At 39.7% G+C, this 14,731-nt stretch overlaps 1 protein-coding gene across 3 annotated transcripts in view; it reads right to left on the bottom strand.

The window, feature by feature from the left end:
• Positions 1 to 14,731, bottom strand: part of LOC139277190 (protein bicaudal D homolog 2) — a 112,872-nt gene that overhangs the window by 14,536 nt on the left and 83,605 nt on the right. For all 3 annotated transcript variants that reach the window (XM_070895308.1, XM_070895309.1, XM_070895311.1), the window contains exons 3-6: positions 9,078 to 9,230; positions 3,777 to 4,226; positions 634 to 1,662; positions 100 to 251 (exon numbers count right to left, since the gene is read on the bottom strand). In XM_070895308.1, coding sequence (XP_070751409.1) covers positions 100 to 251; positions 634 to 1,662; positions 3,777 to 4,226; positions 9,078 to 9,230 — 1,784 coding nt within the window. The remainder of the gene's footprint in view (positions 1 to 99; positions 252 to 633; positions 1,663 to 3,776; positions 4,227 to 9,077; positions 9,231 to 14,731) is intronic.

Here is a 14,731-nt window from a genome sequence, read left to right as displayed (position 1 = left end):
ACACACTTGCAAATTTCCATTGAAATGTCTTCATAGGAAACGGAACAAGTGAAAAATCTTATTCATGTACTTAACTAAAATTAAGAATATAATCTTTACCTTGTTGCAAACATGGCTCTCAGGGATGAGAAGGTAGCAGCATCTTCTTTTAAAGCCTTGAGCTCATTACGCAGCTTCATTATGGTCTCAGTAACCATAGCTTTCTCAATTTCATATTTACTCTTCAGATTTGCAAGGGCTACTTCAGCAGTCTAAAGATCAAATGAAATATATATTTTTTTAAATCATGATCTTCTTGTGCATTTTTATTTTAAAAAAAACTAAAACGCATCCCAGAAATATGATTACAGTCTTTGCATTAAAGGCAGTATATAAATGTGAGCTGCTGTTGTGAACAGCCGCACAAAAATTATGGACATGCACATCAATCTCATTGCATTTGGAGTGAAGATCAGAATAATTTGTTAAGTGCACTTGAAAATAGCAAGTTGCTTAACCTGAATAGCTAACTGATTAAAATTGCATTGGTTGATTACCCTATTAACTGGATAAACCGTTAAATTTTAAAAAGCGTGTAGCTCAAAGTTTGCTACCCGTCTCTGACATCTAATTTTAGAATAATCTCTTCTCTACCTGCTTGTTTGCTTTGAGTACTGTCCTCAGTGTTGCTATTTGTTCTCTCTTGGTGCTCAACAGGGATTTCAGTTTCAAGATCTCTTCCATAAATACTTCTTTGTCTTTGTCTGCCACTGGCCCCAGTTCATGGGATGCAGCACGCTGTTGGGATAGTTCTGTTGATCGATCTACTGCTTTTTGAAGGTGCTTGATTTGGTCTCGAATGACGGCAATCAGGTTGTAAATGTTCAACGGCTCTCTGCGTGGATCACTGGAATAAGACACTGGTGAGGGCATGGGTGAAACAGGAGATGGTACAGTGTCTCCATTACCATTTTCAATTTTTCCCATCTCTCCTGGAAAAAGTCCTTTAGTAAGAAGAACTGGCGATCTTCTCTCTCGACCTTCTGGACTACTACGAACACCTTTGCCTTCCTTAAAATAATCCAGTATCACCCGGTTAGGCGTCTCATTGTTGCATATACAAACGTGGTTGTACAAATTTGCTAATTCTTCACTGAAGGTGACCAACTCATCCTGAGCTACAGTCAAACTACCTTGGGTTCCTTCAGCTACCTCGCTTACTTTTTTCAGTTCCTTTTCTAGATAGATTACCTGGTCCTGATCTTGTTTATTAGTTTTTTCCAGTAATCCAAGTTTTTCTGTCAAGACTTGGATTTCACTTTCATTGCTGGTCTTCTCTTTCTCATATTTGTTCTCATAATCAGTGTACTTGGCCTTCAGGTTTTTCAATTCTTCCTTAAGTTCATTGACATCAGCTACAGCTACCTTGTACTTGCACTCCAGAATCTCAGGTCCATTGATATCTACTTCATAGTAATCCCCATCTTCATGACTGTCTCGCTCTTTTTCATTATCTAGTGCAGTCTGTCGTTCTTTGCTAGCCTGGAGTTTCTTCATGGCACTGACATGTTCGGTGAGTCTGTTAACTTTTTCATGCTGTTCTGACAAAGCACCTCTCGTATGTTCTAGCTGCTTTTGTGACTCTTGGAGAGTAGCAAGCAATGATGTCTTATCCCTTTCCACCTAAAATACACAGCAAGAAATAAAGTTAAGAAATATCTTTGTGAAGCTGGTTGAGGTTAAATATTAGCCAAGTGCTGGATAACTTGGATGAGCCATTTACTATTCTCACCCACAAATGCAGCATATTAAAAGACATTAAAAAATTCTACAGTTAAGGGGCTCACTCATGGTAAGTAGTCACAAACCAGAGAACTATAAACAGGCCGTTTGATGCTGTGTCCCAACTGGAAAACTTCATCTGCTCTCAGGTACCACATATTCCTGACTTCGTTGAAAGTATAATGTCAAGCAGACTTCCACCTAGATATGGATTCTAAATGCCAGCAATACTATACCGACAAACCTTCAAGGTTCAACTAAAAATGTATTAATTGTGGTTGATTTAATGGATTTTTCAGGAAGGTAGGATTTCTCTGTTGAAAAATATAGCATTCATTGATGAAAGACACTTCCTATAAACACATAGCACTGATTCAATATCCAAAGCTTTAGAAGTTTGATGCCTTATTTTAATTATATTATGCAGCTTTATTAAACAGGAATTAAAGAAAGTAATTGCAGCAATCTTCTATTATTGGAGGAATTTGAGGCAGCATTTTCTGTCCTCAAGTTATACCACGAAAATAGGATTAAGGCGATCTCTTGAATTGCAGGCAATTTGTTACTACACAAAATGTAAAATAATGGTTTGGAACCTTTCAAGCCAGCTATAGTTTCAATGAAGCTGCTTTATAATCTAAAATGTTCACGATAAAGATTAGTTAAATAGGGTCTATAAGACACTTTAATGAAAATGTAACTTTCTAAACCTCAAGTTCACTCAGCTTACAGCACTGAAGGTGCCAACATGAAGGTGCACTGGTTCTATATTGGTACCTATCCAGCTACATCACTCTCATGCTACAATGGCTTCTTAATTATGGATTTAAAGTGGATCACTAAATTGAGTTCTCATATTAGTATACAAGAATAGTCAAAATAATCATTTTTAAGAGAGATATATAAATTAATTTTAAAATGCAACCTCCCCAGACATCTTGAATGTTGAACTGTGCTGTTAAAGTGGCTATATATGATAATCAAAGTTGATGGAGATATTTGTAAGTTACTTCTTGCAGCACAGAAAATTAATAGGTAAAAATAGATAGCATGAGGTTTACTGAATAAATAACTGTAGTTGATCAAAATATTATACCACTTGCTAGAAATTAAAGTTTGCTGTGTAGGGCAGACACGCCAAAGTCCTGAGTCTCAAAATAGTAAAATCTCGGGTTGAACAGTGTGATTTTCGATGTGGAGAGTTCCCAATCTCAGCACGTCATTAGATGTTTGCATTGGGAAACCAGCCAGCTCCACATAAGAAATGGAAGTATATCAGTGGGCACGTCATCCAGGCCATTAATTTTCTCACCGAACCACCAGCTCAAGAATAAAATGGCCAAACACCCATGTGTATATGCTGCACTCTCAACTTACAATGTAAAAGTGAAAAATAATATAGCAGTGGGAAAGAAATTAAAGTTACTACATCTTTAATTCATTGAGAATTATATTAACTATTTTTAATTAAGATTGAAAAGATATTGCAAATATACATGCATGTTTTAGGAATGTTATTTTGCAATCAATTTGTTTTTAAGTAAACTAGCACAAGGGATCTAGAATAAAATGAATATACCTTGCTAAATTTCACAACACTAGGAGTTTGGTAAAAGTCCATTCTGTAATACATAAGTCTACATTTCACACGTAATTTTTGTTTAAAGGAAAGGATAACAAAGCAAGTACCATAATATAAATATGGAGGAATTTCATAGAAATGCACTGAACAGGAAAAATAACATTCATCAAACGTTCATTTAGAGGCCTCCTCTGTACACCCTTAAATTTTTATGAAAATATCAGTGAAAATATACAATATTAACACGGATGCAACTATTTTCTTGCCCGTATTTTACCAAATTGTTCGAAGAAATTACATATAAAGCTATTTTACAAATATAAAATGGCAGGAAGCTGCAATATTGCTAAATTTGATAAGTCATAAATTGATGCATATTAATAAATTCCCCCAAAATGCAGCATGTCACCAATAACTATTGAATAGCACATACCTGCATAAGCTGCTGTTTCAGCTTTTGAATTTCAGAAATGTTCAGTTCACTTAGCAAATCGGACACCAAACTTGGTGCTGGCTTGAAGCTATCATTTTTCTTAGGAGTGGACAGCTTATTGTCACCATTCATTTTACTGAAGCTGTTGTTTTCGTAACCATTAACCATTTCATCATTGTTTGGTTCATTGCCATCATCGCTAAACTTTAATCCATCCAGAGAGATATTCAATTGGCTGGTGTACATCGAATCATTGATATTCATATAGTGAGATAATTCCTTGCGCATGTTGTTCTTCTGCTCACGCTCATTCTTCAATGTCTCCAAGGATTCCTCAAGTTGGCGTTCTGCTATTTCTTTTAGTCTGATGGCATCTTCCAACTGGCTGTTGAGAAATTCTGTATCTTCCTCAAGTCTTTTAATTTCATGTTTAAGACCTTCAAATTCAACCTGCATTATAACAAAAAAATGAACTGCATTTCCTGAGCAGAATGACGTTTTATGTTCACTGCGAATCAAATCAGCGATAGAATTGAGCTTTCATAAACTCCACCCACAATCGTATTAGTATTTACTCATGCTGCATGGAGTGAAAGAATATGCAAACTCAAATTGATGCAGACTGGTTACGAAAGTAAAAGCCCATGGGATCCAGGGCAAAGTGGCAAGTTGGATCCAAAATTGGCTCAGAGGCAGGAAGCAAAGGGTAATGGTTGATGGGTGTTTTTGTGACTGGAATGCTGTATCTAGTGGGGTTCCACAGGGCTCAGTGCCGAGTCCCTTGGCTTTTGTGATATATATCAATGACTTGGGCTTGAATGGTGGGGGTAAGATTAAGAAGTTTGCAGTTTGAAGATATCAATGTACTGGTCAGGTGGGCAGAACAGTGGCAAATGGAATTCCAATCTGGATAAGTGTGAGGTAATGCATTTGGGGAGGTCTAACAAGGCAAGGGAATACACAGTAAATGGTACAATACTGAAAAGAGTAGAGGAACAAAGGAATCTTGGAGTGTAGGTCCACAGATCCCTGAAGGTAGCAGGCCAGGTAGATAAGGTGGTTAAGAAGTCATATGGAATACTTTATTAGTCGAGGCATGGAAATACAGAGCTAGGACGTTATGCTTGAACAGTATAAAACACTGGTTAGGCCGCAGCTGGAGTATTGCGCGCAGTTCTGGTCACCACATTACAGGAAAGATGTGATTGCACTGGAAAGGGTGCAGAGGAGATTTACAAGAATGTTGCCTGGACTGGAGAATTTTGACTATGAGGAAAGATTGGAACAGAGGAGGCTGAGGGGCGACCTGATAAAATTATGAGGGGCCTGGACAGAGTGGATAGGAAGGAACTGTTTCCCTTGGCAGCGGGGTCAACAACCAGGGGCAAAGATTTAAAGTAATTGGGGGGAGGTTTAGAGGAGATATGAAGTGAAATTTCTTTACCCAGAGGGTGGTGGGGATCTGGAACTCACTGCCTGAAAGGGTGGTAGAGGCAGAAAGCCTCATCACATTAAAACATTTTTTGGATGTGCACTTATAGTGCCATAACCTATAGGGCTACGGACCAAGAACACTAAAGTGGGATTAGGCTGGAAGCTCTTGGTCGGCCGGCGCGGACATGATGGCTGAAATGGCCTCTTTCCATGCTGTAAATTTCTATGATCTATGAAATAAATACATCCGATTAGTTTGAATAACTGGCAGTTTCAATAAAAACTAATCATTAGAGCGTGCATACAAGAAAATAAATGCACTTAGAAAGTTTTTCGGTACGTGAAGGAGTTATGAACTTTTGGAAGAAGTGCCTTCTCACGATATCATTTTTATATTGTTGTGTTATTTTTAGCTCTCAATTCATTCAAAAAAGGTACTTGCTAATGTTAACCTCAGTGACTGTGCAAGTCACGTATTATTTTGAAGCAATGGATTCTCACTTCATGACCTGTTCTGGAAATTAATGCAATTGTAAGGAAAGATATTAAGCTTGGATGATGTGGAATCGGTATGGGTGGAGCTACAGAATACCAAAGGGCAGAAAACGCTAGTGGGAGTTGTGTACAGACCTCCAAACAGTAGTAGTGATGTTGGGGAGGGCATCAAACAGGAAATTAGGGGTGCATGCAATAAAGGTGCAGCAGTTATCATGGGTGACTTTAATATGCATATAGATTGGGCTAACCAAACTGGAAACAATACAGTGGAGGAGGATTTCCTGGAGTGCATAAGGGATAGTTTTCTAGACCAATATGTCGAGGAACCAACTAGGGGGGAGGCCATCTTAGACTGGGTGTTGTGTAATAAGAGAGGATGAATTAGCAATCTCGTTGTGCGAGGCCCCTTGGGGAAGAGTGACCATAATATGGTGGAATTCTACATTAGGATGGAGAATGAAACAGTTAATTCAGAGACCATGGTCCAGAACTTAAAGAAGGGTAACTTTGAAGGTATGAGGCGTGAATTGGCTAGGATAGATTGGCGAATGATACTGAAGGGGTTGACTGTGGATGGGCAATGGCAGACATTTAGAGACTGCATGGATGAACTACAACAATTGTACATCCCTGTCTGGCGTAAAAATAAAAAAGGGAAGGTGGCTCAACTGTGGCTATCAAGGGAAATCAGGGATAGTATTAAAGCCAAGGAAGTGGCATGCAAATTGGCCAGAAATAGCAGCGAACCCAGGGACTGGGAGAAATTTAGAACTCAGCAGAGGAGGACAAAGGGTTTGATTAGAGCAGGGAAAATAGAGTACAAGAGGAAGCTTGCAGGAAACATTAAAATGGACTGCAAAAGCTTCTATAGCTAAGTAAAGAGAAAAAGGTTAGTAAAGACAAACGTAGGTCCCCTGCAGTCAGAATCAGGGGAAGTCATAACTGGGAACAAAGAAATGGCAGACCAATTGAACAAGTACTTTGGTTCGGTATTCACTAAGGAGGACACAAACAACCTTCCGGATATAAAAGGGGTCAGAGGGTCTAGTAAGGAGGAACTGAGGGAAATCCTTATTAGTCGGGAAATTGTGTTGGGGAAATTGATGGGATTGAAGGCCGATAAATCCCCAGGGCCTGATGGTCTGCATCCCAGAGTGCTTAAGGAGGTGGCCTTGGAAATAGCGGTGCATTGACAGTCATTTTCCAACATTCCGTAGACTCTGGATCAGTTCTGATGGACTGGAGGGTAACCAATGTAACCCCAGTTTTTAAAAAAGGAGGAAGAGAGAAAACAGGGAATTATAGACCGGTCAGCCTGACATCGGTAGTGGGTAAAATGATGGAATTAATTATTAAAGATGTCATAGCAGCGCATTTGGAAAGAGGTGACATGATAGGTCCAAGTCAGCATGAATTTGTAAAAGGGAAATCATGCTTGACAAATCTTCTGGAATTTTTTGAGGATGTTTCCAGTAGAGTGGACAAGGGGGAACCAGTTAATGTGGTGTATTTGGACTTTCAGAAGGCTTTCGACAAGGTCCCACACAAGAGATTAATGTGCAAAGTTAAAGCACATGGGATTGGGGGTAGTGTGCTGACGTGGATTGAGAACTGATTAGCAGACAGGAAGCAAAGAGTAGGAGTAAATGGGTACTTTTCAGAATGGCAGGCAGTGACTAGTGGGGTACCGCAGGGTTCTGTGCTGGGGCCCCAGCTGTTTACATTGTACATTAATGATTTAGACAAGAGGATTAAATATAGTATCTCCAAATTTGCGGATGACACTAAGTTGGGTGGCAGTGTGAGCTGCGAGGAGGATGCTATGAGGCTGCAGAGTGACTTGGATAGGTTAGGTGAATGGGCAAATGCATGGCAGATGAAGTATAATGTGGACAAATGTGAGGTTATCAACTTTGGTTGTAAAAACAGAGACAGACTATTATCTGAATGGTGACAGATTAGGAAAAGGGGAGGTGCAACGAGACCTGGGTGTCATGGTACATCAGCCATTGAAAGTTGACATGCAGGTACAACAGGCGGCTAAGAAAGCAAATGGCATGTTGGCCTTCATAGCGAGGAGATTTGAGTACAGGGGTAGGGAGGTGTTACTACAGTTGTACAGGGCCTTGGTGAGGCCACACCTGGAGTATTGTGTACAGTTTTGATCTCCTAACTTGAAGGACATTCTTGCTATTGAGGGAGTGCCGCGAAGGTTCACCAGACTGATTCCCGAGATGGCGGGACTAACATATCAAGAAAGACTGGATCAACTGGGCTTGTATTCACTGGAGTTCAGAAGAATGAGAGGGGATCTCATAGAAACGTTTAAAATTCTGACGGGTTTAGACAGGTTAGATGCAGGAAGAATGTTCCCAATATTGGGGAAGTCCAGAACCAGGGGACACAGTCTAAGGATAAGGGGTAAGCCATTTAGGACCGAGATGAGGAGAAACTTCTTCACCCAGAGAGTGGTGAACCTGTGGAATTCTCTACCACAGAAAGTTGTTGAGGCCAATTCACTAAATATATTCAAAAAGGAGTTAGCAGGAATGGGGTACTGAAGTTGCATGTTCAGCCATGAACTCATTGAATGGCGGTGGAGGCTCGAAGGGCCGAATGGCCTACTCCTGCACCTATTTTCTATGTTTCTATGTTTCTCTCAGTTGTAGAAGCAGTATCATAGAGTGTTATCACTGGCCAAAGGTTGACACTGCTTCAATGAAGTCAAACATTTAAGTACTGTTCTGAGTACAGTTTAGGTTAAGTCAATGGCCCTGCTGGTGAATACTACACCTTTTAATGCTCCTGCCCCAATGGGACTTTTACTTTGGTGTCAGTGCACATCAAAGCAACTAGAGAAAACTTGGGCCATCATTTGCCTTAAACTGCAAGTTGTGAGTGTTGCAAAAATTTCTCCCATCTTCCTGATTGACAAGAAATATGATGTGATCATTACTGCCATTTTGACTCATTCCACATGAGTTACACCCTTCTATTCCTTCTCCCTCATGTGCTCCCTTAAATGCATCTATACTATTTTCCTCAACTACTCCTTGTAGTAGAGTTCCACATTGTTACCACTCTTTGGGTGAAGATCTTCCTTCTGAATTTGTTATTGGATTTATTAGCAACTATCTTATATTTCTGACCTCTCATTTCAGTCTCCCTCACAAGTGAAAACATTTTCCCCACTTCTACCGTATCAAACCTTTTCATTATCTTAAAGACCTCCATCAGGTCACCCCTGAGCCTTTTCAGCCCCAGCCTGTTCAGTCTTTCGTGATAGTTATAACCTCAGTTCTGGTATCATTTTTGCACCTTCTCCAATGTAAAATGCTGAATACACACAAGGCAGAATTTATTACTCACCTGATTTTGTTTAAGGACAGAGACTTGTTTCTGAAACGAGATGTTTTCCTCTTCGAGCTCAGAGTAATCTTGCAGAAGCCTTGCTTCACGGAATTTATACTCTTTAATATCATCACGCAGGCGATTTCTTTGCAGCTCCACAACCTGATTGTTCTAGAAAACAAATAAATATATTTACAGGCATTACCCAACCTAAAAACCTGTACAACCTGCTGCAAATCTTGAAAAAGTAATACTTTACTAAATTAAAAATAGCGCTCATTGTTCTGAACACAATGTTAGCACGTAAACCTGCCTTTACAAAACCAAATTAAAGTGGCATTGCTTGATTTTACCAGTTCATAGTTAAAAAGAATTCTTGTGCTGAATCACGACCTTCAATGTTAGTTATGTTGTTCACAATATACCGAAATGTAATTTTCTCTATAAATTCAGTACTAACTATAGGTTTTGCCAACTACTTCTTAAAAAAAGGTAGTTATTAAATCATTGCCTTTACAAGTAGCTGACTTTTTTGTTAAAGAAAGCCCAAATAATTAAATTTGATATAAATATTCAAACCAAAGTAATTTAAGAAATTTAGGTGTAAACCAGTTTGGATGCAGAAATGTATTATTCATGTAATACTCAATGAAAATTACTGTGGCTTGTGCTTAGATAGTACAGTTCTTTATTACATGGCAATTAATTTTAATTTTAGTAAATATCGTAAAATGAAACATGGCACATTAAAGTTCATTTTACATACTGGTTCATTTCTCATGGCATTACTCAAGAAGAAAATCAGAAAAATTATATACTCCATATAGACACAGATCACGATTAGTTGCTTTCTAGTGGTATTGATGCAGAGCTGGGTTAGGAGTGAGATGGGGGGGGGGGGGGGGGAATTGTGGAAAAAGAGAGGGGAAATTGATCCCCGGTAATAACCATGCAACCAATAATGTATTGTGAGTCACGTAGTTAGCAGAGACCAGATGCCAGAAAGTATACATACCAATGCACACAATTTTTCTTTTGAGGTATATCCTTAGTGAATACACTTTCAAATGGCTTTTGCTGAACATTTTGATATTCATACACAAATATCAAAAGCTTAAGACATCAACCTCAATAATATTTCACAGAAGACATAACTATGGATTCCTGAGATGAAGAATGCATGGATCATATTTGTTTCTGATGTTATTCCTTTAATGATTCAGTCAGTTAAGACCAATTACAGACTTTAGTACCGGTGATGAGTACATTTCTACATCTGCTCAGTAGCAAGGGTAGTAACTTAGTCGCATGACTGCTTTCATCTTATTGATTAGACACTAAAAAGAGTGGGAATTAATCTCAGTGGTTTTAAATCATATATTACCACATTTAAAACAAAACGCAAAACGCACAGTCGAAGAAACAAAATATCTTCCTACTATATGGCCTCAACATTTAGAAACAGAGACAGTTGCGAACTATGCTAGAGAGGTAACCAAGCAGAAGACAAGTGACTTTTCCAGTTGTGACCACCAGACCAAAGAGCTTGCATTTCCAAAGTGCTTTTCACATTCAGAAAAAAAAAATTCAAGTGATTAACGTTAGGAGGATAAAACAATGGAGAATGATGACTTGTGGATAGAAGAGGATACTGGAAGTAGTTTCTTCAGAACGGTCTTGGAGTACTAAGCAGTTTTGGTAAGGAAGAGCGAGTGACAGTTCAGCGAGAGTTCATCCAGCCAGATATAATGGTGGATTTCCAGAGTGGTCAATTGCCAAGTGCACTCTAGCTCACAATCTGCCGATTTGAAGCCAGAGAAGCAAAGTTCTTATACTTGGGCAGCAGTAATGATGGGAGACTGTCCAAGATCCAAAGTCAGAGGGCTTCAACCACCCAATTGCTGAGGTTGTGATCAGACATTTTGCGAGTAAGGTGCCCAAGGTCTAGAAGGGCAGTCAAAAAGGATCTTAATTGGGAGAATTGAAGAGGGGCAAGATGTTAAATGTGAAGAAGGAGCTGAAGGATCAGACCACGGTGGGAATGCCTCATTGCTCTTTGACAGTTTAGGCATTGCACGGAATGGAAAGTGAAGACAGAAGGAACAGCCTCTATGAGGAGCAAGCACTCACTGGCAGGGAGGCAGGTCGTAATCAGACCCGAGATGCTGCTATGATCTTTCAAGAGTAGGTTAGGAATGGGGAGAGTCTTGTTCAAGAGTGAGCAAATATTTTACAGGGCAACGCGTGGCGTAGACCATGCTTTTCCGTAGTCCCCTCTGTGGAAATACTTCATATTCACACAAATATTAGTTTAGGGTCCACTGATCACAAAAATCTATGTTCCCATCTTCAAAAAGTGAGCATTTTGCAGAAATTTTCATTAGGCAGAAATCTCGTCAAAACCCAGAGTGATAACGTAATTGCGAGTTATTTAAATGACCAATCACAACTGCTGTATTTGTCAGTACCGCAAAATCAGCCAATCACGATCTCTGTACTAGATCGATTAGAGTCAGCGACTGCATGCACCGAAACAATGGCGTGCTGCGTGCACGTAGTTGCGGGAGCCAAAGGCAACATCATTTATTTTTCGGACTCTAACTGGTTAAGATTTTTCACGAGCATTCATCAGTGGATATTTACTGCTAAAATTGCAGAGAATGCCATTGGAAGTTTAAATCTGGAGCTGGTTATTGCACAAGACAGACTCGCAACAATCCCACATTCAATTGGATATCGGCAGTGCTACATGCGTTTCACTGATAATTGCAAGATTGACAGAGCCAAGAAGAAAGGGAAAATCAGAACTGTGTACATAAGTACACATAATTTTACAGTATTTCCTATGAAACGGTCAGCCTACAAATGTTTATATCCAACTTTCGTTCCTTTGTTCAAATGGTTATGCAATTTGACATATTCCATTTCGTGGGCCTGCTTCAGTCCATATACTTATTTCTGTGTAGATTAACTGGCTCTAAACTTCTCACTCTGATCATAACACACACAAACATAGCTAAAAGCAGTTTTTCTTTTTAACCAAGGGTCATTGTTAGTGGCGCTGATTAGAATATCTATTTTATCATTCCTTCGCAGTCATTGCAGAACCAGTACAAAGAGTAGGAGTGATGCCGCCACCAAGGTTCGACTGCTTTGCTCAAAGACAACAGACTCCAAGGTTATACCCGTGAGGGCTTCCCATCTTCTTCCAGTGCAATGCCTTCTCTACAAAAAAGGACAAGAACATTGTGGAGAGACACAGCTGAAAGAGAAGAGGAGGCTGGTTTCAATGCGAGACTAAAACTGCAGGTAAGCTGCTCCTTGCAGCAAAAACCCGCAAAGATGACACAATCCTGTTGCATATCCGTGGACAAGATCTTGTTGCCCTTGAAGCAAGGTATCACCTTAGCTGCTACCAGAGCTACACCAGATTTCTGACCAGAAAGGAACAGGAAGACCCTCCAGAAGGCAACCTCTACCATACAGGATAGGCACTTCTGTGATACAGTGATAGAGGGCTGGATTGTATTGAACTGTGAAGTTCTTAGAATGACAAAGCTGAACAGTTTGTTTAAGAGGTGGGTGGGGTGGCTTGACCCATCCACCTCCACGGAGGTGTGTGGGGGGCCTGACCCATCCACCTCCATGGCACGAACCTGGTATTGCAGTACTTCCAGGAACGGTGCAGTGGCTCTAGGACTTTTGGCTAAGAGCATTGGCGCAGAGTGATCCTTGATGTGTGCAAGGTGACCTCTGGCGTTTGTGATTTGACAAAGAATTGGAACGATTGGCTACGAATTTCAAAAAAAAAAAGTTTGTTTAAGAAATATATTTAAGAGGGTATCGATGCTGCATCTTATAAAAAGTATAATCTTAAATGTAGAATGCAGAAATCTTATCCTTTCCTGAAATTTGTCAGATCAGCACACAGTAATGAGAGTGATCTTGTTTTTGTAGAAGATCTTGCAACAGAAGAAGTTGTTGAGGAGGCAGTCAAAGATTTGCTTTCAGAAACAAGCACAAGTGAGACCAACACAGACATGGATACCAGCATTGATAATGGAGCCAAAGTTCCCTTCAAGGATTGGATTTAAGACCTGATTACAGACCCTTGTACCATGCTGCTCTGGCACTGAAGCATTTAATGAAATAGAAGTCTGGTGACGTTCCTCCGCTGGGATGGCCACTAACTGCCAAGGAATTAACTCTGGATGCGGCAAAGAATTTGGTACCAGGTGAGCTTTGTAATTTCCTGGCATGGACAACGGGAATCACAGGTGAGTTTCCAGTAGACAACTCACAGGTAGCAGTAGATGACATCAACAGCCCGCAAGATTATTTCTCTTTGCCAAGAAATCATGAATCTAGGATTGAAAGGGCTCATGCCAAAACACTCAGACATGGCCATGTCTGTCAGACATATGACTGGCTCAACACACTTGATCGGCCTTCTAAATGGTCTTTGTAAAGTCCTTACTCAATGGCACAAAACCCACACGAGGCACATTCTATGGACAAGGTCACTCTATGACCTGAACCTTTATTCACAGGACCAAGAAGTGATGACCCTGCGTGGGACCTCCCTTTATATACCTGGATGACCAGGTAAGAAGTGTCGCCCACAAGTTCACCCCCTGTGGTCAGGGTGTGCATTGCTTAAGTATATACAGTATTGCAGTGTTGTTACATAGAGGTTACATACAGGACAGTCTTGGACATTGCTCTTCAAATTCTCAATTACTAAATCATGACACAGCAAAATGTTCAGATAAAAAGAGCACAAAGAAGGTGCTCTTATTTTATCAACAAGCTACCTTGCCATACCTCTGCCCGTGTGCAGTTTGTCAGAATGTGCATCTTTGCCAGAGACTTCGAAGGCCGAGGAAATAGATATACTTGATTCTGATGATGATTCAAAAATATGCATTCCTTTTCAGCCTCTAACTTTTTTTCAGATCTATTTTTTTTTTCAGTACCTCTATCTTTTTTTAAAAAAAATCAATACTGTTACTTTTATTATTGTTATATGGTTGACAAATGCGTGCGGGTGTCTGTCTGAAACGTAAATATGTGTATGAAATGAATGGTTGCTATGGTAGATTTCTTTCTAAGCAATGGATATGAAAACTTAGATTTATGTTTTATATAACTGCACCATATGATGCATCCAAACCCCAGATGTCCTCAGCGATACTTCTTTTTACCAATTCTTACACTATGCATGCTTAAAATTTAACAGTAGCACTGATATGTCACCATTGCTAGTGAAAAGAAAGGCCACGGCAACCATTATGTTTTTCCTTGTTTTTGGCCATCTCTCAATAACACTCAATTTTCAGACTTGGGAACATTTGGTTTTTGTTTCACATACATATATTTAACATATTTAGCATTGTTACAGGTACTTCCTACACGGAGACTACGGAACTAAAAATCTCGGCCCATGGTCTAGCAGGACAGTGGTCAAAGTTCACTTGTAGGTCACTATTACAGATTTTGGGTGTGCCAGACATGCCCACTCTGGTTCAGTGGTGTGAGAAGGTGATCCGAGCAAACACTTAGTCAGACAAGGCTATATACTAATTGATAATCTGCTTTCTGCACAGAAGCTCAATATACAGAACAGCAGTTATGATCAGACTCACTAATTTGAACAGTACAATTTATTTTAC

Source organism: Pristiophorus japonicus, chromosome 12 (genome assembly GCF_044704955.1).
Source record: "Pristiophorus japonicus isolate sPriJap1 chromosome 12, sPriJap1.hap1, whole genome shotgun sequence".
NCBI classification, from domain to species: Eukaryota; Metazoa; Chordata; class Chondrichthyes; family Pristiophoridae; genus Pristiophorus; species Pristiophorus japonicus.
The sequence above is the reverse complement of the archived record's forward strand: the minus strand, read 5'-3'. Positions and strand labels throughout refer to the sequence as shown.